Source organism: Cydia amplana, chromosome 23 (genome assembly GCF_948474715.1).
Source record: "Cydia amplana chromosome 23, ilCydAmpl1.1, whole genome shotgun sequence".
Classification (NCBI taxonomy): Eukaryota; Metazoa; Arthropoda; class Insecta; order Lepidoptera; family Tortricidae; genus Cydia; species Cydia amplana.
In genome coordinates this window covers 1,232,933-1,257,568 of record NC_086091.1, presented here as the reverse complement: position 1 = coordinate 1,257,568, position 24,636 = coordinate 1,232,933, and the positions used below count along the sequence as shown (strand labels likewise).

Genomic DNA, 24,636 nt, shown 5'->3' with positions numbered 1-24,636 from the left:
GTTGTACTTTTTTCTGTGAAAATTAATGGAAAATTAGAACGTTGCTTCTGTAAGTTCTGTAAAATATTTCTATTTCTTGCACCATTTTTGAGAAAAGCACTATATATGACTCGGCTGGAAGGCTACTTGCTGGCTTCGGATTCAATTAAACGGACTCCCAAGGTCGTCCGTTTAAAACGAATCCTCAGCCTGCAAGTAGCTACTTCCGAACCTCGACAATAATGTACTATTACAGTACATCTGGAGCTACATAACGACACCAGGTGCTATAATAAGCACATTACGTAACTACGCCGTAAACTCAAAGGGCCATATGTACTGTAAAACGTAGTACAGTCAGCAGCAGAAGTTGCTAAGCGGGCGAGGTGTTCAAAATGATCTTGACGCGACTTTATTGTTAAGAGAATAAGAGCGCATCAGGGTAATTTTAAACACCTCGCCCGCTTAGCAACTTCTGCTGCTGACTGTACGATACACGTGCGAATAGGTAATTTGCAACTGTCGATTTAAAACACTCCGCCACTCGTTGCGAATATCCTATTTTTCGCACTTGCATCGTAAATAATTATTATATTATTGTGTTCATGCCTCCGCTTGAACCACATATGAGAAAACACCTTGTAATTAAATGTGACGTTCCACGGAAAAAGGTAGCTTATGTCACGTAGCACCGAATTAGTATTGGAGCGTCATTAATTAATAGCGTAAGTGCCAACCACCACATAAGGTACCTTTACCCGAAGAACGTCACAAATGTTCAATTATATTTACACCATATCCACCACAATTACAATCCATCTATAAAACAAATCACTCCTTCAACTCTACATCCGCTTCCTGTCCCGTATCCAAAATGGCTTCCGCACTAGGTATCACAATGACGTCAGTCACTTTCGCACACGATACGTCACAAACGTCACAATTGTCACTCACCACACTCACTCTTTTCTCCTCCATATATTTAGCTATATCTATATTCACATTACCTTCAAGATGTTTAACTATATCTAGGCCTTCTTCATCTTTGTCGCAGTAATCTTTGATTTCTGAGCATATTTTTTTGACATTGTCACTGTCATCGTTATTGCTTGATAGTTTGACAAGTCTGTCAGTTTTAATGTCATTGATACAGTCGTCGCCTAAAGTGAATATTACTTTTTCGGTTTCTGTTGTATGACGTTGTATTTCGGAGTCGGAGTTGTGGGTTTTCATCAGTTTTGGTGGTTCCGAGGCAACGTGGGATAGTTTTGTGTTGTAGATGTTTGGTTCGCTTCCCATTATGGACGTTGTTGATTGGTCTAAAGCGGGTGCTTCCTATAAGAAAAAAAAAAACAATTTGATATTAATTTTTTTGTGAAAAATAATTTTAATAAATTGAAATGATTTTTTTTTTACTTATTTAAATGTTTAACTCTGATAACTGAGGTATGAAATACCTTTGAACTTAATAACGTTCAATGTTTTTTCGATTTTTACGCTAAAAAATGTTCTCAGTAAAATCATGCTTTATAAACAGTGATCGGAATTGGTAGTGCCATTTCACGGGACTTCGGTGCGTAAGCTTAGTATGGATATACCTTTTCACCCCGGGATATCATATTACCTACCTCAATTAAAGACATGCCAAGAAATATTTTTGTGAAAAAAACCGGCCTAGTGCGAGTCGGACTCGCGTTCCAAGGGTTCCGTACATTAAGTCCGACTCACGCTGGACTGCACATTTCTAATAGGTTGTCCTGTCATCTATAGGTAAAGAACTATTTTGTGTATTTTTTTCAAAATTTTAGACCCAGTAGTATCGGAGATAAGGGGGGTTATGGTCATTTTTTGCCTATTTTCTTGAATAACTACTAAACTATTAATTCTAAAATTATAAAATAAATATATTTGAAATCCTTACAATGAGGTCTTTCATTTGATATGTAACACGATATAGTTAGAATTTTTTATTTTTAAATTTTCTCATTTAGCCCCCAAAAATGGCCTCCATATTTAAAATTCATTTATTTACGTTACACGTCCATCTTTGGGTCACAAACTTACATATGTGTGCCAAATTTCAACTTAATTGCTCCAATATTTTCGGAGAAAATAGGCTGTGACAGACGGACGGACAGACAGACGCACGAGTGATCCTATTAGGGTTCCGTTTTTTCCTTTTGAGGTACGGAACCCTAAAAATAAGAGTCTTGGAATCCCGAGTCTTATCCATGTTAAGTACAATGTTTGAGGTCGTTCACCCCAAATGGCACTACCTATTCCGATCATTGTTTATAAAGCTTTTCTAAGCTTACGTAATGTGTGCTATTTTCAACCAAAAGGGTACCTATTGTCGATTGTCAACAAGGAGCTGTTTCCATATAGCTTCAATTTGAAACCAACCTTATCGACAACCGACAATGTGGTACCTTTCGGTTCAAAACGTCACATATTTTCAATTCAGTTTAAGATTTAGTTTTTCTTTTTTTCTACAATCAAAAAACGAGACGAAAAATAACATGCATTCGATGTTTTTCTAACTACGAAATATAAAAATAAACTTACGTGCAAGAAAATAAATGAACACTTACAAATCACGTATGTAACTTTGTTAATAATTATGAATGAAATTAGTATTTTGTGAGTAAATAATGTTAATTTATATTTATGAAAGTGAAAAATAAATAAATCGTATAATGAAAATAATAATTATTAATGTTTTGCTTTACAATGAATGTTCACTGCAGTTAAAAACATGCACTTTATGGGCGTTTTTGATGTAAATAAATAAGTGAATTTTTCATTTTCACGGCGGCGGCTGTGCGATATGAAGAAATATATGAAAAGAATATGTCTAGTACGTAAGCGTAGTAGTAGATGTACATATGATGATATTATATAACCATACCATACCATACATAGGTACCATAGATAGGTTATACTCATACTTGAGGAGCACAAAAAATACTTCCATATTTATCTGTGCCTACGAAGAAATCTGTTATTTTTGATTAATTTTCTCATTCCATCCATCTTTGTCACACTCGTTGTTAAACATAAGGTCGTCTCTTTCTCTTTCGGTGTGCGGGAGCTCGTTAACACATGCACATTTATCGCTTGTCCAACCGCGTCTAAAGGCAACTTGTCCAATTTGTCACAAGTTAAGCGCTTCAATTTTGGAACGCCTATAACCTATCTTGAGTTATAAATCATTGCCCTGCCATAGAAGTTTGTATGTAGAGGTGCTAAGCTAATAGTATTGCTGACTGTACATAATCATGGCGGTTGTAAACAGTAAACACGTTTTGAAACAATTGAGTTTTTCATACAATACCAAATTTTAATTATTTTAAATTTATTTCATTATTTTAAATTTTAATTTTAAATATGTACATATTTTAAGTGTTAAAAATATAGTTGTGTGCTCTTATCGGATATTAAAAGTAAAAATATTCAGAAAAACTCAAATTTAAAGTCATTCTATTCAAGAATGCATCCCTTGCTCAAACATCAAGACTATTCAAGAGTGAACATCGTGCGCGTCATCTTGAACCTTATCGGAATGCACGAAGGTTTATATTGGGCTGTAGCTGCTCGCTCTGAGGTCTTTACCGTTAGCGGTCAAAAGGTTAACAATGAAAATTCCTTACAAAATGCATAAGGTAATTATGGATTAGTTTCATAAATACCTGATCGTCGTTATAGCTTCCTACACTTCTGGAGTGCCGGTGTCGACTCAGCGTCATCACGGCCTGTGGGGACTGACCGTCGACAGAATCCTGTTACCACAGTTATGTATCAGAAACGATAATATATTTTATACCTTTAAACGAGCAATTCTTGTATATATATTTCGGGGATCTCGGAAAATATCATGACCAAATATATTTAGATGCGAGCTCTGCAAGGTAACTTTACAATTTCTATTCAAATTTTAAACAAGCTCATTGACCAGCAATTTCGGAACTAAAGTTTGTCAATAGAAAGGAGGATGGGTCAATTATACACAGTGCTGCAGACATTTTGGACTAGTCAGTTTTCACTTCTATCGGCACTCCCGGAGTGCAACCCGTTGTTTTTTTTTAAACAAAGATTTGACAAGTTAAAAACCTTTCCAATGGTATGTCGCTTATTCTTATTGGTTCATAGGCCCAGTGTCCATACAAATCTGCCCATCCTCCTTTATTATGAATATATGACGATTAATTAAAGTGCTACTACCATCTTTGTTAGCTTAGACGAACTATATTCCGACCTGAAAATTTTCTGTCATTCCTGAAAATGATGTTGATTTCATTGCAGTTAGATATTTTGCTGAAAAGTTTGACGATCCCTGGAACAACAAGATAAACACAACTTACCTTAAACCTGTTGAACTGTCTATATTTCCCTCTATCAGACGCGACAAGGCTTCTCAAACTCTGCGTGTGCGAGCACCGGTTATCCGGCAACCAGCGATACGTGCCAAACAGTTTTGCAGTGTCGTTCCTATAACATAAGGTTGAAACTAGCTTAGCTATTTTAGCTTAGCTATGGTTCTACGGGAGCATAGAGAAAAAAATACATAGATTGCTCACTCCATACATCAGTTTTAGTACCAAAAAGACTATTATTTTCATAGTCTACATCTAGCATCGAGTAGCGGAACTATAAGTACTGCTACTTGACAATAGATGTAGCGCCGACCGGAAAGTCTTATGCTCAACAACATAAGACTTTCCGGTGCAATGTCTACTGAAATTAATAGTCTTTTTGGTATCAAAACTGATGTATGGAGTGAGCACTCTTGTCTTACTATATTTCTCTATGACGGGAGTGTAAAGAGTAGGTAGTTGAAAAGAGACCTTATGAAAGGAAAGAGACAGGTTATAGTAATATTATAGCGGAATTTATGTGCTCGAAAAGAGTAGGACACAATAGTTATTTACGAATTACGATACAAGTGCGAAAAAGAGGAAATTCGAAACGAGCGATAAGTTAAAACACGACCGAAGGGAGTGTTTTAAATCGACACGAGTTGCGAATTACTTATTCGCACGTGTATCGTACAACGTTTTACAGTAGATATGGCCCTTTAAAATTTGACATTCGCACGAAATGTGCTATTTTACTCACTAGTGCGTGAAAATAGGACCATATGTACTGTAAAGAATTTATGATGATACGCCAAAAATGGTTTCTAAACGTAATTATCTACGCTAAAGCCTTATGACGTCACAAGATTCAGATAAACACGACATTTGTCGAGTTATCATGTACAGTCAGCAGCAATAGTTGCTAAGCGGGCGAGGTGTTCAAAATGATCTTGACGCGACTTTATTGTTAAGAGAATAAGAGCGCGTCAAGGTGATTTTGAACACCGCGCCCGCTTAGCAACTTCTGCTGCTGACTGTACTCGTATTAGTAACTGTGAGGCCTCATGAGTCCACAAGACTAACAAATACTTACGAATTATGTGGTGTAATCATCAGTCTCTGTAGATTAGTGAGCGTAGGACTCATATCGGTGACGGGGAGGCCTCTTGTCCATACATATGTTACTTTTTAGCAAAGACATGGCGTATAATGTGAAATATGTCTAAAATACTTACGAATTATCAGTCTCTGTAGATTAGCTAGTTTAGGCCTCATATTGGTGATAGGGAGGCCAAAAAAACCAAAACATGAGTGAAAACTTACGAATTATGAGGTGTAATCATCAGTCTCTGTAGATTAGCGAGCGTCGGCCTCATGTCTGTTACGGGGAGGCCTCTCACCCATAATAGCTGCGCTGTACACTTTTTTAGCAAAAACATGGCGTATAATGTGAAATGTCTCTAAAATACTTACGAATTATGTGGTGTAATCATCAGTCTCTGTAGATTAGCGAGCGTAGGCCTCATGTCGGTGACAGGGAGGCCTCTTGCCCATAATAGCTGCGCTGTACACTTTTTTAGCAAAAACATGGCGTATAATGTGAAATGTCTCTAAAATACTTACGAATTATTTGGTGCAATCATCAGTCTCTGTAGATTAGCGAGCGTAGGCCTCATATTGGTGATAGAGAGGCCTAAAAAACCAAAAAAATGTGTGAAAACTTACGAATTATGAGGTGTAATCATCAGTCTCTGTAGATTAGCGAGCGTAGGCCTCATGTCGGTGACGGGGAGGCCTCTTGCCCATAATAGTTGAGCTATGCACTTGTTTAGCAAAAACATGGCTTATTATGTGAAAATATCTCTAACATACTTACGAATTATTTGGTGTAATCATCAGCCTGTCGATTAGCGAGAGTAGGCCTCATATTGGTGATGGGGAGGCCTAAAAAGAACAAAAAATGTGTGAAAACTTACGAATTATGAGGTGTAATCATCAGTCTCTGTAGATTAGCGAGCGTAGGCCTCATGTCGGTGACGGGGAGGCCTCTTGCCCATAATAATTGCGCTATGCACTTGTTTAGCAAAAACATGCCGTAGCGGAATAGCGTCGCGTCGCCGCCACGTGCGAATAAGGGTATGCTGAAATGAAATAAAGCAATTATACATTATCCCCCTTACTCATAAACGTTTACTAAAGTTAGCAAGCCGATAATAATCGTTTGTCCCTTTCCATCATACTAATACGTCGGAAAGGGACGAACGATTATTATCGGCTTGTCAACTTTAGTAAACGTTTATGAATCGGGGTATTTGGCAACATTTTAGTAGGAGTAGTAATCACTTTATTGTACACATACACAACACAGGTTTGTACATACAATTTACAGAAATAGAGGTACAAAGGCAAACTTATCCTTATAAGGGATCTCTTCCAGCTAACCTTCGAGTAATCTTTGAGTCACTTTAATTTCGGATAAGAGGCATAATCAGGCGTATTATGCAATATCTTCGTCACCGATCCTAACAACACAATCTCATGTCGTAACGGTAGATTCAAGATGGCGGCCGTCAGCACAATATCCTGAGCCGTGAAATCGCCGACATTTAAAAAAGTTTCTTAAATCTACAGATAACTTACTTAGGATCCGGTAAATCAGGCGTAATATCCAGTATTTTAGTAGCTGAGCCTAGCAGCGTTATTTTATATCGTAACGGTAAATTCAAGATGGCGGCCGTCAGCACAACAGCCTGTGCCGCGAAGCCGGCAGCCACAGCGTCCGCCGCGACGGAGGGACGAACTCCGTCGGAACACACGAGGAACGTCGAGGTACAACAGGGAGTCACTCAGTCAGTCACTCACTCTCTTGGTCGTTCGGTCACTTAAATGGCGAGCGACCACTCACTGACTTGGTCACTCACTCGTGCTGTCACTTACGCGGTCACTCACTCGTTCGGGCGGTCGGTCACTTACGTGGACGCTCACCCAGTCACTCACCCAGCCACGCTTACTTATTTTGGATCAGGTAAATCCGGAGTAATGTCCAATATCTTTGTCGCTGAACCCAGAAGCGTTATTTTATATCGTAACAGTAAATTCAAGATGGCGGCCGTCAGCACAATATCCTGAGCCGTGAAATCGCCGAAATTTAAAAAAGTTTCTTAAATCTACAGATAACTTACTTAGGATCAGGTAAATCAGGCGTAATATCCAGTATTTTAGTAGCTGAGCCTAGCAGCGTTATTTTATATCGTAACGGTAAATTCAAGATGGCGGCCGTCAGCACAACAGCCTGTGCCGCGAAGCCGGCAGCCACAGCGTCCGCCGCGACGGAGGGACGGGCTCCGTCGGAACAGACCGGGAGGGGAACGTCGCAGATTTTCCACGTTGTCTGGTCCACCTGTAACCACAGAATAATAATAGGGGCTATTCTATTTTATTTTATTTTTTTATTTTATTTATTAGGCACACAAAACAGATAACATTTGTTACATGAAATAATTATTTTCAGTACAGGTTTTGGTTGGGAACAGGGACCCGCCCGCTATCCCTTATAGAGGGTTTTGTAAGGGTATTGCATAAGGCTTAACTCACCATACCCTTTGCCAGACGATACCCTTTCATTAAGCCTTTAAAACCCTTATATAAAGCTAGCCCATTTGAGTAATCGGTAGCCCAATACCCTTACAAAACCCTTATCATCCGCTCCGCATATGGCTTATAAGGGCTACCCTTATACCCTTATATAAGGGAAGCCCTTTCAGCATATAAGCGTGCTAATTTAAACCGTCTACCTTGTTCATAAAACACACATTACTTCGAATCCGAGCGATCGTCGGCGACGGCGGTTTGATGTGAGTTCCAAATAAATGATCGAAGCCGCTCTTGTTGAAATACGGTTCAATTTTCAATGGCAAAGAGTTGTGATTGGTTGTTGCTTTTCTCGGGTCGAGCGCATCGTCACGGCGCTTTAGTCTTAGACACGTGCCGATATTATCAATAACTTCCGTTGCAAATAATATACCTATTGCTACTGATTACGAATCAAACTTAGAATAAAAAAAACCGCAAGTTGACGCCGTTCACCGGTATTTTATATATGACTAGCTGTTGCCGGCGACTTCTTACGCGTGGATTTGTATATTGGTGGTTATATATTCTACATTAGCTAAGAACATTATGCAGCAAACAAAAGATAGGACGGTTAATCATTTGTAAATTAGGTATTCTTCAACGCATGAGATTTGTCTTTCACAACCTGGCTACGATGTTTCAAGCCACAAACTGAATAAAATTGTTCTCGATATAATCCCTCTCAACCCCCAGAAGATTTTCAAGACCACTATTTAATAAATCCTACTAACTACTCATTAACCGCTTTCAAAAAAAAGGAAGTTCTCAGTTTGACCCGTATGTATGTATATTTATTTGTTCGCGATTATCTCGCGTTTGGCTGAACCGATTTTGATGCGGTTTCCAGAAAAGTGTTCGTTACATTCTGGAGAAGGTTTTAGTATACATAGATCTGAGCTGATGCTGAACCCTGGCTGTTCCTAGTGGAACTCAAGTTTGGTGCAACATAGGCAGGCTGTTTTGGTCATCCGACACGCCTTGATGAGAACTTGGGAGAGCAGTACCTACCCAAGATAGAGCTGATGCTGAACCCTGGATGTACCTAGTGGAACTCAGGATGTACCTAATGGAACTCAGGATGTACCTAGTGGAACTCAGGTTTGGCGCAACATAGGCCCACGCTATTTTGGTCATCCGTCACCTCTTGATGAACACTTGGGAGAGCAGTACCCAAGATAGAGCTGATCCTGTACCCTGGCTGTACCTAGTGGAACTCAGGTTTGGTGCAACATAGGCCCAAGCTATTTTGGTCATCCGTCACATCTTGATGAGCACTTGGGAGAGCAGTACCCAAGATAAAGCTGATGCTGAACCCTGGCTGTACCTAGTGGAACTCAGGTTTGGTACAACGTAGGCCCACGCTATTTTGGGCATTCGTCACATCTTGATGAGCACTTGGGAGAGCAGTACCCAAGATAGAGCTGATGCTGAACCCTGGCTGTACCTAGTGGAACTCACGTTTGGTGCAACATAGGCCAACGCTATTTTGATCATCCGTCATATCTTGATGAGCACTTGGGAGAGCAGTACCCGAAATAAAGCTGATGCTGAACCCTGGCTGTACCTAGTGGAACTCAGGTTTGTTGCAACATAGGCCCACGCTATTTTAGTCATCCGTCACATCTTGATGAGCACTTGGGAGGGCAGTACCCGAAATAAAGCTGATGCTGAACCCTGGCTGTACCTAGTGGAACTCAGGTTTGTTGCAACATAGGCCCACGCTATTTTGGTCATCCGTCACATCTTGATGAGCACTTGAGAGAGCAGTACCCGAGATAGAGCTGATGCTGAACCCTGGCTGTACCTAGTGGAACTCAGGTTTGATGCAACATAGGCCCACGTTATTTTGGTCTTCCGTCACATCTTGATGAGTACTTGGGAGAGCAGTACCCAAGATAAAGCTGATGCTGAACCCTAGCTGTACCTAGTGGAACTCAGGTTTGGTGCAACATAGGCCCACGCTATTTTGGTCATCCGTCACATCTTGATGAGCACTTGGGAGAGCAGTACCCGAAAAAGAGCTGATGCTGAACCCTGGCTGTACCTAGTGGAACTCAGGTTTGGTGCAACATAGGCCCAAGCTATTTTGGTCATCCGTCACATCTTGATGAGCACTTGGGAGAGCAGTACCCAAAATAAAGCTGATGCTGAACCCTGGCTGTACCTAGTGGAACTCAGGTTTGGTACAACGTAGGCCCATGCTATTTTGGGCATTCGTCACATATTGATGAGCACTTGGGAGAGTAGTACCCAAGATAGAGCTGATGCTGAACCCTGGCTGTACCTAGTGGAACTCAGGTTTGGTGCAACATAGGCCAACGCTATTTTGATCATCCGTCATATCTTGATGAGCACTTGGGAGAGCAGTACCCGAAATAAAGCTGATGCTGAACCCTGGCTGTACCTAGTGGAACTCAGGTTTGTTGCAACATAGGCCCACGCTATTTTGGTCATCCGTCACATCTTGATGAGCACTTGGGAGAGCAGTACCCGAAATAAAGCTGATGCTGAACCCTGGCTGTACCTAGTGGAGCTCAGGTTTGTTGCAACATAGGCCCACGCTATTTTGGGCATCCGTCACATCTTGATGAGCACTTGAGAGAGCAGTACCCAAGATAGAGCTGATGCTGAACCCTGGCTGTACCTAGTGGAACTCAGGTTTGATGCAACATAGGCCCACGTTATTTTGGTCATCCATCACATCTTGATGAGTACTTGGGAGAGCAGTACCCAAGATAAAGCTGATGCTGAACCCTAGCTGTACCTAGTGGAACTCAGGTTTGGTGCAACATAGGCCCACGCTATTTTGGTCATCTGTCACATCTTGATGAGCACTTGAGAGAGCAGTACCTAAGATAGAGCTGATGCTGAACCCTGGCTATACCTAGTGTAACTCAGGTTTGGTGCAACATAGGCACACTTTGTTTTGGTTAACCGACTTGTCGTCGTGTGCCTATGTTGCAGAGTTCCACTAGGTGGGTCGATCAACTTTTTTCAAACCGCCTGCGGTTTCCAGAAAAGTGTTTGTTACAGTCTAGAGAAGGTTTGATAAACCAATCGGACCCGGTAGGTGGCGATGCTATCTGTATACCTACTAACAAATTTAAGTTGCTGAAACCGATTTAGATAAAATAGTGGGAGTGGGAGTCGGACTCGGACTGGGACTGGGAATGGGAGTGGGACTGGGACTGGAAGTGGGAGTGGCAGTGGGAGTGGGAGCAATATATGTACATACAAATCGTTTAGCACAGAAATGTCATATTGTGTTTTGTCGCGATTATCATCGAGTTAGGCCATCACCAACATTAGTAGGTAGTTACTTACTAGCCCAAAACTAAATGGAGAGCTTAACAAACTATTATTTTAGCCCAAAACCTGAAGTAAATGAAGTAGCTATCACTAAAAAGTAAAAAATAAAATAAATAAAAAAGAATAAAAAATTAAAAATAAACAAAAAGAAAACTAAAACAAAAGAACTTAATAGATACCTACTGAATTACACTAAAACTAAGAGGAGAGCCTAACAAACCAGTATTTTAGCCCAAAACCTAAAATAACTGAAGTACTTGTTACTATTAATAATTAGTGTACCTAATTTAGCTTAAGATTACTCTAGAGCGCACCGCCAACAAACTGTCTCACAGTTTGGCGAAACATTAGATTAAGGTACTAAAATGCTGTATTTTTATGTAAAATTTTCAATAAAAAAAAAAAAAAAAAAAACTTGTCACTATAAAGTAAAAAATAAAATAAGTAAATAAAATAAACAAAAAGAAAACCAAAACAAAATTACGTAATATAATTTCTTAAAAAAAAGCCACCAAAAAACCAACCCACTGAAAAGCACAAAATAATTTTTATATGGCACCCCTATACGTGTCCAGTCCCTATCCTGTCGTAAACCAAATTTCTGCCAAAAAGTAATTAATACCAAAATAGTAGGTTTTACCAAATCTGAGTTCCACTAGGTACATCCAGGGTTAAGCATCAGTTCTATCTTGGGTACTGCTCTCCCAAGTACCTACTCATCAAGACGATTCGGATGACCAAAACAGAGTGTGCCTATGTTGCACCAAACCTCAGTTCCACTAGGTACAGCCAGGGTTCAGCACCAGCTCTATCTTGGGTACTGCTCTCCCAAGTGCTCATCAAGATATGACGGATGACCAACATAGCGTGGGCCTATGTTGCAACAAACCTGAGTTTCACTAGGTACAGCAAGGGTACAGCAACAGCTCTATCTTGGGTACTGCTCTCCCAAGTACTCATCAAGACGAGTCGGATGACCAAATCAGAGTGTGCCTATGTTGCACCAAACCTGAGATCCACTAGGTACAGCCAGGGTTCAGCATCAGCTCGGATCTAGGTATACTAAAACCTTCTCCAGAACGTAAGAAAAACTTTTCTGAAAACCGCATCAAAATCGGTTCAGCCAAACGCGAGATAATCGCGAACAAATACATATACATACATACGGGTCAAACTGAGAACCTCCTTTTTTTTAAGTCGGTTAAAAATAGCCAGGGAGGCTCGAGGGCCGCAAGTGACGGGTTCACGGGCCGCATGCGGCCCGCGAGCCGCATATTGCCGACCGCTGGGTTAGGGGCTTGAAACTGCGTAGCCAGGTTGTGAAAGACAAATCTCAATGCGTTGTATAATAATTAAATTAACAAATGATTAACCGTCCCTACTGCTACCTTTTGCTGCATAATGTTCTAAGCTACTCTGTAGAATATAAATAACCACCAATATACAAATCCACGCGTACGAAGTCGCGGGCAACAGCTAGTTTATATATATACAGATAGATGTGGAAACGAACAAAAGCCAATGTAAATTATGCGGCAACAAGCTAAAGGTAAGGATGTTGTATTTTTATTCTTTTACAAGTTAACATCACTCACTCTCGCATTAATTGTTTCTTAAACCTTAAACCACGTCGATAACCTATACAATCATTCCATTCCATTTTCTTTCCTTTTCATACACTAGCGTAGATATATACTAATCCTGTCTCTTTCACGCAAGGCTAAACTACGACAATACTAAAGGGCGCTTTATAAAAAGCGCTTAATGATAAGGGTAACCCTTATTAAGGGATTGCAAGGCGTATAGGCTAGCGGTAAGCAATAGCAAAGGGCTAGCCTTATTTTTGGCTGAGCTTTTCGGTAAGGGTAAGTCAAATGAATGGGCTTGCATTTCAAAATGGAGAGTCTTATAATGTGTTAGCCGTGTGTAAGGGACGCCCATTGAAAGGCTTTTCTCGCGGAAAGGGTTGATCGGTCCCTGGTTGGGAATGCCATCCAAAGCATGTATGCACATCATGAAAACATATTGGAGCGAAAACTACAACTATGCTAAGGCTACAGCTAACTAACTTAATTACACAGTAAAGCAATTTTTGACACAAAACATAATAATTCACATCAAGAAAAGAGTGAAAATAAAGCAAAGAACTTTAGTATTCATAAACTAGTGGCTCTGTGAGCTGTAGAGTCTACAGTGTAGTGTCTACAGTGTAGACATCGCGAGCAGAGCTTAAAACTGAATAAATGTATGGCAAAAATATTTATTATAATATAGGTATAGTACATGTAATATAAACAAAAAATTAAAAACTACATAAAGCTACAAACAAAAATTCAACGAATACGCTTAAGCCGCGCTTGATAAATAAAAAATACGAAATTTTTCATCCCGATGCAAACAAAAAAAGCGAACGATTGCAAAATACGCCATTATAGTTCTTACTAAAGCTGACGAAATTTAGCTACTCATTCTCAAGTAAAAACTAAATATCTAAATACCGCCAAAACCAGCGATACAAATTTTCTGAATTTTTGGCCATTTAATCTATAAACATATCTCAAAAAGAAAAAACTCTTATGATACCGATACGACTATTCGTTTAGGCGGGAGCTATCACGACTCCGCCATTTTGAAAAATTTCCAAAAACCGGATCGACAAAAAAAAATCATTTAGTCATAGAAGTCGGTCACAAAATTTCACGAAAATCGGTTAAGAATTGCGACCCGTAGAGGAGAACATCCGGACATACAAAAGCAAAATGCCCGAGTCAAAAACGTAGACCTTCGCTACGCTTCGGTCAATTACGTCATGTCAAATTAGGGGGGGGGGGGGGTGTCTGGACATCGGATGATGGTAGCATGATGTAGGAGGAAACGGGGCCATTCGAAGCATGATTTTTGGATGATTTTAGGGGTCAAAAATGGATGACGTAATTTATGAACAGCCCCATAGTACTAGGTACAGAAGATTCACTTTCTAACAAAACGCGTCTGTTACGACAGATATAACCGCGTCCGTTCCGTAGCGGTGCGCGGCAACCACTATGGCTAGACACCACAATTGGTGTGGGCCGCATGTACTTGTAGCGACGCGACGAAATCGCGGAGTGAGCCACGCCTGGCGTAACACAATAATAGTTATTTGTTTTACAAAGGTGCTAAGTTGTTGTTTAATCGCTCGTGCTAATATTAATACTAGAGGAAACGAAAGATCCCAAAATTAAATCACGAGCGTAGCGAGTGGTTCGAAAAGTGCATTGCAGTTTCAAATTTACCCACCGAGTGAAACGCAAAAATTTTCACCAAGCCCACGCGAGGTTTTACACTAACTGTAAAACATCAAATAAAATAAAATCCAAAAGAACGATATTAAATATTATATATCATTTTTAATCATCATGTAACACAAAAGTACAAAAGTCCATTCTACCAACCAACATAAGAAAACAACTCAAAATGTTGTGTGATTTTATTTATATATTTATTTAAACTTTATTGCACAAAATATATACAGCAATGTACAAATGGCGGACTTAATGCCAATTGGCATTCTCTACGGCGGTCGGCAACCTGCGGCCCGCGGGCCGCATGCGGCCCGTGAACCTGTCACTTGCGGCCCGCGAGCCTCCCTGGCTACTTTGTATGTGATATTGACAAACGATAATGTCTGATAAAGTCATAAATATTAACAAAGTGCGGCCCGCGTCAACTTCGTTAACTACTATGTGGCCCTTGGCTGCTAAAAGGTTGCCGACCGCTGCTCTACGTCACCAGTCATTAGTTTATTTTTTTTTTATATTGTCTGTGCTTTATCCCAATGCATTTATATAGCCATAAGTTACCTGCTCAATGTAGAATATCTGCGCCAACTGTAGCATTGTCGCTGCTCTTTCAGTCTGTCTTTCCATCGGGAGAGGCTGTGGTAACCCTGCGTCAGTTCTAGACCTGGAACATTACCTGTTCTATGTAGAATATCTGCGCCAACTGTAGCAACAGCGAGTCGCTATGCGCAGCCAACTCTCTATGGGCGCGCGCGGCCAGCTCCCTCAGCGCCGCTGCTGATTGTCTCTGCTCCTTCAGTCTGTCTGTCTGTCGGGAGAGGCTGTGGTAACCCTGCATCAGTTCTAGACCTGGAACATTACCTGTTCTATGTAGAATATCTGCGCCAACTGTAGCAACAGCGAGTCGCTATGCGCAGCCAACTCTCTATGGGCGCGCGCGGCCAGCTCCCTCAGCGCCGCTGCTGATTGTCTCTGCTCTTTCAGTCTGTCCGTCCGTCGGGAGAGGCTGTGGTAACCCTGCATCAGTTCTAGACCTGGAACATTACCTGTTCTATGTAGAATATCTGCGCCAACTGTAGCAACAGCGAGTCGCTATGCGCAGCCAACTCTCTATGGGCGCGCGCGGCCAGCTCCCTCAGCGCCGCTGCTGATTGTCTCTGCTCTTTCAGTCTGTCCGTCCGTCGGGAGAGGCTGTGGTAACCCTGCATCAGTTCTAGACCTGGAACATTACCTGTTCTATGTAGAATATCTGCGCCAACTGTAGCAACAGCGAGTCGCTATGCGCAGCCAACTCTCTATGGGCGCGCGCGGCCAGCTCCCTCAGCGCCGCTGCTGATTGTCTCTGCTCTTTCAGTCTGTCCGTCCGTCGGGAGAGGCTGTGGTAACCCTGCATCAGTTCTAGACCTGGAACATTACCTGTTCTATGTAGAATATCTGCGCCAACTGTAGCAACAGCGAGTCGCTATGCGCAGCCAACTCTCTATGGGCGCGCGCGGCCAGCTCCCTCAGCGCCGCTGCTGATTGTCTCTGCTCTTTCAGTCTGTCCGTCCGTCGGGAGAGGCTGTGGTAACCCTGCATCAGTTCTAGACCTGGAACATTACCTGTTCTATGTAGAATATCTGCGCCAACTGTAGCAACAGCGAGTCGCTATGCGCAGCCAACTCTCTATGGGCGCGCGCGGCCAGCTCCCTCAGCGCCGCTGCTGATTGTCTCTGCTCTTTCAGTCTGTCCGTCCGTCGGGAGAGGCTGTGGTAACCCTGCATCAGTTCTAGACCTGGAACATTACCTGTTCTATGTAGAATATCTGCGCCAACTGTAGCAACAGCGAGTCGCTATGCGCAGCCAACTCTCTATGGGCGCGCGCGGCCAGCTCCCTCAGCGCCGCTGCTGATTGTCTCTGCTCTTTCAGTCTGTCCGTCCGTCGGGAGAGGCTGTGGTAACCCTGCATCAGTTCTAGACCTGGAACATTACCTGTTCTATGTAGAATATCTGCGCCAACTGTAGCAACAGCGAGTCGCTATGCGCAGCCAACTCTCTATGGGCGCGCGCGGCCAGCTCCCTCAGCGCCGCTGCTGATTGTCTCTGCTCTTTCAGTCTGTCCGTCCGTCGGGAGAGGCTGTGGTAACCCTGCATCAGTTCTAGACCTGGAACATTACCTGTTCTATGTAGAATATCTGCGCCAACTGTAGCAACAGCGAGTCGCTATGCGCAGCCAACTCTCTATGGGCGCGCGCGGCCAGCTCCCTCAGCGCCGCTGCTGATTGTCTCTGCTCCTTCAGTCTGTCTGTCCGTCTGGAGAGGCTATGGTAACCCTGCATCAGTTCTAGACCTGGAACAAGAAAAAATTAAAATTCAAATATGATTTTTGTATAGTAATTGTTTAGAAGAATGAAAAAATGAACGAGATGGTCGAGATGTCTTATCTCATTCAGTTTTAAGGGGCTCCCCCACGAAAATTACCTTAGATTGGAAGCTCTTAGTTTTCTAATGTTTTTTGTAGCTTACCATATTAACAGTATAGTATCCCATTTTTACTTTTAAGTTCATTGTCTTCGAGATATTTGGCATCAAAGTTGAATAATTTTAGGCCACAAAACAGGTTTTCTGGCCATAGCTTTTGTGTTAATTAGTTTATAATTAAAATCCTTCACACGTTTTTCGAGACGTCAAAGACGAACACAAATATTTAGATTTCGTATATATAAGATCCTTTACTTTACAGCAATCTAGTTACGAAAAAAGTATTCTTAGACAATGTTCAAAAAAATCATTAAAAAAATCAGTATTCATTTCTTTCAAAATACGGTCGACAAAAATGGAGATAAAAGATTTAAGAACCGATAGCCGTTTGTCTTATAATTCTATCTGTAGTGCAAAAGTAGGAGATACGATTCAAAACTTGTCAAAAATCGATGAAAACCTCGGGCAGCCCCTTAAGTTAAACTTTTGACACAAATGTAACAAAAAATTCAGTCAAAAATGTCGATAAGAAAGTTTAAAAGCGCTTCTACCTAAACAGCATTAACATCTCAAACAATTGACTATCGACTGAAAACATTTATTTTTCCATTTTTACTTCAATTACTCACCTAAATCCTGATTTTCCTCGCATAACTTAGCATGCGTCTCTTTCAGCCTCCGTATATTAGCCAGCTTGCTATCTCTCTCATCCGCCAGTAATATCCGCTTGAACCGCAATATTTCTATCTGTTTGGTTAGCCTTATATGCTCTGCCCTTTGGAAGGGCGATGGTTTTGACTGAAATATATAATAAAAATATATAAAATAATAAATATTATAGGGGCAATCTTACACAAATTGACTAACCGCGGTATTCGGAAAACAAGATCCGTTCTAGAGAAGAGAACGATTCGATATGTACTAGATACCAACTAGTTTAGATTTCAACTAGATATCTTTTGCGGCTCAATTCGGGCAACCAATGTCACTTTTATGTCAAAATTATCGTTTTAAGATCGTTTCAAAATCGTTTTGAGATCTAAAAATATGTAACGAGACGCTTTGGACATTGTTATCGTTAAAGAGTATCTCCATAATCGCGGAAATGTCAAATTTGACAGGCTAGATCTTAAAAATATCGTTATCGTATCTTGACGATGTCTAATAGATAATTATCTAATAGTAATATATCTAGTCCAAAATCCGAATCGGGCCCTAAGTCCCACTGTAAGCTCAAGCCTAGCCACCTAGCCCCAAACTAAGCAAAGCTTGTACTATGGCTGCTAGGCGACGATATATATACTTATATAGATAAATACATACTTATATACATAGAAAACACCCATAACTCAGGAACAAAAAATAACTTTAAAAGAAGGTTTTTTATTTACAAAACAAGATATATACAGTGTATTACTAAAAAAAATTAAAAACTAGCTTAAATCTAAAATAGGCCCTTGAGGCATTGTACCAAGGATGCTGGCGACATTTCCTCGCTGTATCGCAATGCTGATACGTTGTGCGAGGTAGCCGCCAGCTCTTCGGTCACCAGAATTAATGTCACAAAAAATTAAATACCAACCTTAAAAGATAGGAGATCATTCAACTTCAAAGCCAGCCTCGGTCCATTAGAAACCGGCTTCTCATCCTTAACTTTACCATTCTTCACAATCTTCTCCAAATCCTCATCCGGAGAAAACAAATTCCTCTGCGACTTGCTTTTTAACCTCACTTCATCACCAAACTCATCGGTTAAACTACTAGTCAACGCTGAATTTTTATATATTTTTTCTTTAATATCTTGCACCGCTTCCTGTTTTTTCTTAATCGAATACTGCAATATATGCAACTTCTGCAACTTATCCGAATTATAACTCGGTCTGATTTCAGATTTCAAAAAGCTTAAAGCGTGATACCGATACTTTGGTACATCCGATTCGTTCCTTAGATCATAATTCTCAGCGGTTTCACTCAAATCTATTTTATTCTCTGATATATCTTCTTTCGAAACGTTCTTAGATAAATTATCACAGTTCACATCACTACTAAACTCTTTCACATCTTGAGTCTCCGGAGAATGCTCATATATTAAACTCGGATCTAATTTCTTTTCCTCGCTTCTCTCTTTGAAATCTCTACTACTCTGTCCTATATTTAAACTCGCCGAGTTTTTTATAGTAGGAAAATTCTGTTTAAATCCCCTTTCCACCGGACTGTGGCTTTTCGAATACTCTTTATCCGTCCGTCTAGAATATTTACTCGGTGATATCGATCTAGATTTCGCGTTATGATTCTGTATAAATCTAGATTCCAGTGTTTTAGTCTTACCGGACGAATCTGATGATAGCGAACTATGTTCCATCTCGTTCTCCGGTGGTATTATATCTAGTTTGAGACTTTTGTACGAGCAAAAGTACCCGCCATGCATTTGAAAGACTAGGGTATTGCTCTTGAAACAATCTGAAGTGAAGTTTAAGGCTAGATTGGCCCCTAAATACCTTAGACCCGTGAAGTATACGCCCCAGGTCTGAATGACGGTGTCTTGCCGGTCTGTTTCCTCGTAATCTTTGTTCGGTGGGAGCATATGACACCAGATACGTATGACTACATTGGTTGACGTCATGTGATGAGTAATTTCTGAAATAAAAATACCGATTCGTTACTTAGTTAACAGAACTGTTTTAAACTTTATTTTAAGACGGACTTAATGGCATTCTCTCAAACGAATTCGCGGGGGGAAGATAAGTAGTCAAAATAAAATGATGTCATTGTTATTATCGTGCAATGTATAATTTATATTTCGATTGTGGTTGGTGACGCAGACGCCGATAATAATGAGGATCTGACGTCTATCCTCCTAAGGCATGGGCCACGTAACTCTCGTAAGGCTTGAATAAGGTGTATTGGGGTAATTTTGAAAATTACCCCAATACACCTTATTGAAAAAAAAGTTATGCGTGATCTTACATAAAAAAAAATATATATATATAAGCGTCGACTTGATAACCTCCTCCGTGTTTTTCGTCGGTTAAAAAAGAGCTCATATTAATTAACTTGCCTTACAACCTACAAGTTACAATATGTGTGATTAAAATACCGCCAGTGCAGGTAAAACATTGTATTCCAGAATTCCAGACAAACAACCAAACATTATTCATGTCTGATAAAAAAGCGGCCAAGTGCGAGTCGGACTCGCCCATGAAGGGTTCCGTAGATTTGTACAGAAAGGTAAATTGCGGTTTACGATTTATGACGTATTAAAAAAAACTACTTACTAGGTCTCGTTCAAACCAATTTTCGGTGGAAGTTTGCATGGTAATGTACATCATATATTTTTTTTAGTTTTATCATTCTCTTATTTTAGAAGTTACAGACACATTTTACCACTTTGGAAGTGTCTCTCGCGCAAACTATTCAGTTTAGAAAAAAAATTATATTAGAAACCTCAATATCATTTTTGAAGACCTATCCATGGACACCGCACACGTATGGGTTTGATGAAAAAAATTTTTTTGAGTTTCAGTTCTATCTAAGTATGGGGGACCCCCAAAATTTATTGTTTTTTTTTTCTATTTTTGTGTGAAAATCTTAATGCGGTTCACAGAATACACTACTTACCAAGTTTCAACAGTATAGTTCTTATAGTTTCGGAAAAAAGTGGCTGTGACATACGGACGGACAGACAGACAGACAGACGGACATGACGAATCCATAAGGGTTCCGTTTTTTGCCATTTGGCTATGAAACCCTAAAAAACCGTCAATGACTATAATTATATAAAGAGACATCTCTAACACATTGACACCAAACAAGACCTCATTAATACTTAATCTCCTATTAACTGTCGTATAAAACAACAATACCAACGTTTATACAAAAATGAACTGTATTCCACAGTATTAAAGTTGATTATTAGCTAAAACTGTTAAATAATTTGCATACTTGTATATCAGTTGACCCATATTCATAGAATGGGGTTTATCAACATTGGTGACTCATGTATTAGTTTGTTAATTGTTACTCGTGGTCGGCAACGCGCGTGTGACAACCAAAGGCGGCAAACAAGCAAAAACTTGTTTACCAGACTGTCTATGCATGTACAGTGAGCAGCAGAAGTTGCTAAGCGGGCGAGGTGTTCAAAATAACCCTAACACGCTCTTATCCTCTTAACCTTTTAACCGCCAGCAATTTTTGATCGAGCGTGCTCGTGTCGCCACCGACAGTAATTGTACCACGCAGAGTAAGGTTGGCATAGTTACGGGAGTTATAAATGTGATGTAAAAACCAAATCAGATCTTTGTCTTATTTATCAGACTGTGGCGAAATGAGCTGGATATGTAATGTCTTATATATCAAACTCTGGCGGTTAAAGGGTTAATAATAAAGTCGCGTCAAGATCATTTTGAACACCTCGCCTGCTTAGCAACTTCTGCTGCTGAGTGTATATCAGTATGTTTGTGTTGTGTGGTGAATGAGGTGTCAATCACTCTGTTTTTATGACGATAACGTGAATAACATAGACTGCATCTGGTTTGACATTGAAAGAAGAGTCGTTTTACGAAAAAGCTGTAGTCAGGTTAACAATTACAAAGACTCTCTTCGTAAATAACTATAATTGTTTTTACTATTCTTGACCGACTGGTGGCCGCCCAGTAGGTCGGCCCAGATACTGCTGGGGAGACAGTGTGGAAGCGGATCTGCGTCAGCTTCAAGCCGAAAATTGGCAGGAAACGGCGCAGGATCGGGCAAAGTGGTGTGCTCTCGTTTCGGAGGCCAAGATCCTCTTTGGGTCGCTGAGCCGTAATAGTTAGTTTACTATTCTTGGGATTAGTTGCTAAGCGGACCCCAGGCTCTCATGAGCTGTGGCAAGAAGCCAGGACAATGGGAGTCAGAAGAGAAAGCCTTCAAGAATTTATTCTCTCTTCCTTATCGTAACCTCATGGCTGAGGGACGATTCTGGGCACTCGTCACCAGTGCTCTCGAGGCCGCTCTGTCCTGGGCCCAGTGCATGCTAGCCTGCAGTGTGGCGTTTGTCACCAAGAATCTATTACCTGAATCAATCTCTTTCCACTTGGGATGCGGAGAGCAGATTCTCTCGCTGGTGTAGAATGGTGCAGACATGGTAGTATGATGAAGCGTCAGGTAGAAACTGCACTGATATAAACAGCCTTCAGGTGGTCGGATGTTGTAGCCTACAATCTGGAATGCAACAATTTAATTAATTTTAATGACCATATTGACCAAGCGAGCGGACCCCCGAGTCGAGTGTATCTGTTTTCTCTACATGTTGCATTTCTAAAACATTCTTGTATAATTTTCTCAACGGTTTCATTAATTGTATATTAACTACCAATACTGCTAAAGTGTTTTGAATTTAAACAATGCGAAAGCCATGTTTTGATACAATTTTAGCACTTATCAACGGAATTTAAACCCAGCAATATGATATCAATATCACTTACATTCAAACTTACTTGAATAATAATATTAACCTCATCTTAAAAGAGAATAAGGCAATGATAACAATGCATTTCATATGCATTATCTGTTATTATCTAATCTAGTGTTTCATCATTTATTGAGTGAATTTTTTGGTTACTGTTTATAAAAAAGAGTAGTTACTAAGCCAAATTACATTTAAAACCGTTTTTGATAAACAGTTAATCCATTTTATGAACAAAATTCAACTAATTTCCTTAATTAGCAGGCTCAAAATAACGATGCGTAAGATGACAAATTGTGTAGAAGTTTGTTGATAAATTTTGTGTTTTCAGTAGTTTTTAACCTCAAAAGTAAATATGAACTACTTAAATACCTGTATAAGACTCCGAAGTCGTAACTGCTGGGTGGCTAGAGGCGTATATTCCCTACATCTGGGTCTTCCAAACATTGTTGAACGATTTCACGACAACAACACAAAGATACTCATTCGTATCCACATCAAAAATGACACTTTGTACAGATTAAATAAGGCGTTGCCTTTATTGTAATATAAAGAACGCGGAAATTTTAGAAAAGCTAACACATAAATGCTGATAATAAATAAAAATACACAATTCAGCTGAGCTGACATGAATCACAAGATTGTCATTGTCAATTTAGTTTTTTTTTCTATTCGATACTTATGATTAGGCTAGGACCATACAGCATACTGCTTGTTTGAAATAATATTTTAATAACTTTATGGTATTTAATCCAGTATTTTTACATTATTTATAAATATTGGATAGCTGTATTAAAATGTAATAATACATTAAATTAAAGCATAAAAGTTGCGTCACTATAATAGCCGTAATCACTACTGCACCGCACCAAGGTTGCGGTGCGGTACGGCAGTGTATTATAGCTACAAGTCTTGCCAATTATGTAAAGCTCCCTACAGACTATATGCGTGAATCGCGACTTCGCGCCACGATTCGCGCACGAGTGTGGAGGGGGCTTAAACTGTTTAGATTAGGTAAGGATTTTTTTTACTACCTATCATGTGTCAAAACCTGTAAACAAATAAAAATCTTGGCATACACATTTTCAATTTCAACTTTTTCCCTGCTTTTCCCTGACAGAAATACATTAAAAAGATAAATCACGTATATTTTACATTGCATTGGCTAAGTTGGCGGCATTTCACCTAGAGAACTGTTAACCCTTACTTGCTGCCTGGGAAATTATTTCCCACTTTACCATAACTAGAAGTCTGGCTAATGAAAGTTGAGCCTGAGATTTATTTAAAAAATTTTATATAGCAACTTTTTTTCCTATCAAATAAGCTGTCAGTTTCAAGCTGCCATTTAATTTCATAGTAATTTTATTGCCAGGTGCGGTTTTTATTGAAATTCCCGTGTTATCTCAGGCTCAACTTTCATTAGCCAGACTCTACCATTAGCAAAGTTGTTATGAAAACAGTAAATGAAAAAAAAAAACAAAATTCGTATAAAATCTGTTTATTTACATTGAGTATTTGATTACAATATTTTACAGACTAAATAAATCGTAGATAATTAGCGATTAAGTAAAGGGAATATACTATAAATAACAATAAGCAATTAAAAAACGTCAAATAAGGAAAGTACATCACGACATAGTATAAAACAAAGTCGCTTCCTTGTCTGTCTGTCTGTATGTATGCTTAGATCTTTAATACTACGCAACGGATTTTGATGCGCTTTTTTTTAATAGATAGGGTTATTCAAGAGGAAAGTTTATGTATAATTTGTTTACCCGTGCGAAGCCGGGGCGGGTCTCTAGTTAACAATAAGAAACAATTTTGGTTATACATGTTAGGTACATACATAAGATTAAAACGAGAGGTATATCAGGTATATAGGTACCTACATAATATGTCGTTGGTATCCCATTCTCTCAAATCATTTACCCAATTCCTTTACTTACGTTACGGCAACCTACACACGTTATAGAAGAACAAAATTATATGTATGACAATATAATTATGGATTTTGTTAGAAAGAGAACAAAAACTAAAAGCTATATACATATTTGTAATAACTAAAGCTCGATAACATATGACTGGCGCTGATTCCTTCTGTATTATCACATCACTTACAATATTTTACTACGCTAAAGCATTTCGTACTTTAATAGTCTCGTAATATGGCTCGTTT

At 39.9% G+C, this 24,636-nt stretch overlaps 1 protein-coding gene across 1 annotated transcript; it reads right to left on the bottom strand.

The window, feature by feature from the left end:
- Window positions 1-792: 792 nt before the first annotated feature.
- Window positions 793-23,123, bottom strand: LOC134658861 (uncharacterized). The gene is made up of 10 exons (XM_063514532.1): window positions 22,833-23,123; window positions 22,069-22,216; window positions 18,600-19,654; window positions 17,647-17,815; window positions 16,714-16,886; window positions 7,517-7,734; window positions 6,311-6,475; window positions 4,341-4,467; window positions 3,669-3,758; window positions 793-1,314 (listed from the first exon to the last, which is right to left on the bottom strand). The coding sequence occupies exons 1-10, from the start codon at window positions 22,905-22,907 to the stop codon at window positions 811-813; spliced, it is 2,724 nt and encodes a 907-aa protein (XP_063370602.1). The 5' UTR covers window positions 22,908-23,123; the 3' UTR covers window positions 793-810.
- Window positions 23,124-24,636: the final 1,513 nt, after the last annotated feature.

Bases quoted from the DNA above. Each gene is read 5' to 3' on its own strand.
- LOC134658861 (XM_063514532.1), bottom strand. From the start codon at position 22,907: ATGTTTGGAAGACCCAGATGTAGGGAATATACGCCTCTAGCCACCCAG. The intron at 16,887-17,646 runs GTGAGTAATTGA...TTCTTGTTCCAG, and splicing joins CGAGGAAAATCAGGATTTAG to GTCTAGAACTGATGCAGGGT. The intron at 3,759-4,340 runs GTAAGTTGTGTT...CTGTGGTAACAG, and splicing joins GACAGTTCAACAGGTTTAAG to GATTCTGTCGACGGTCAGTC.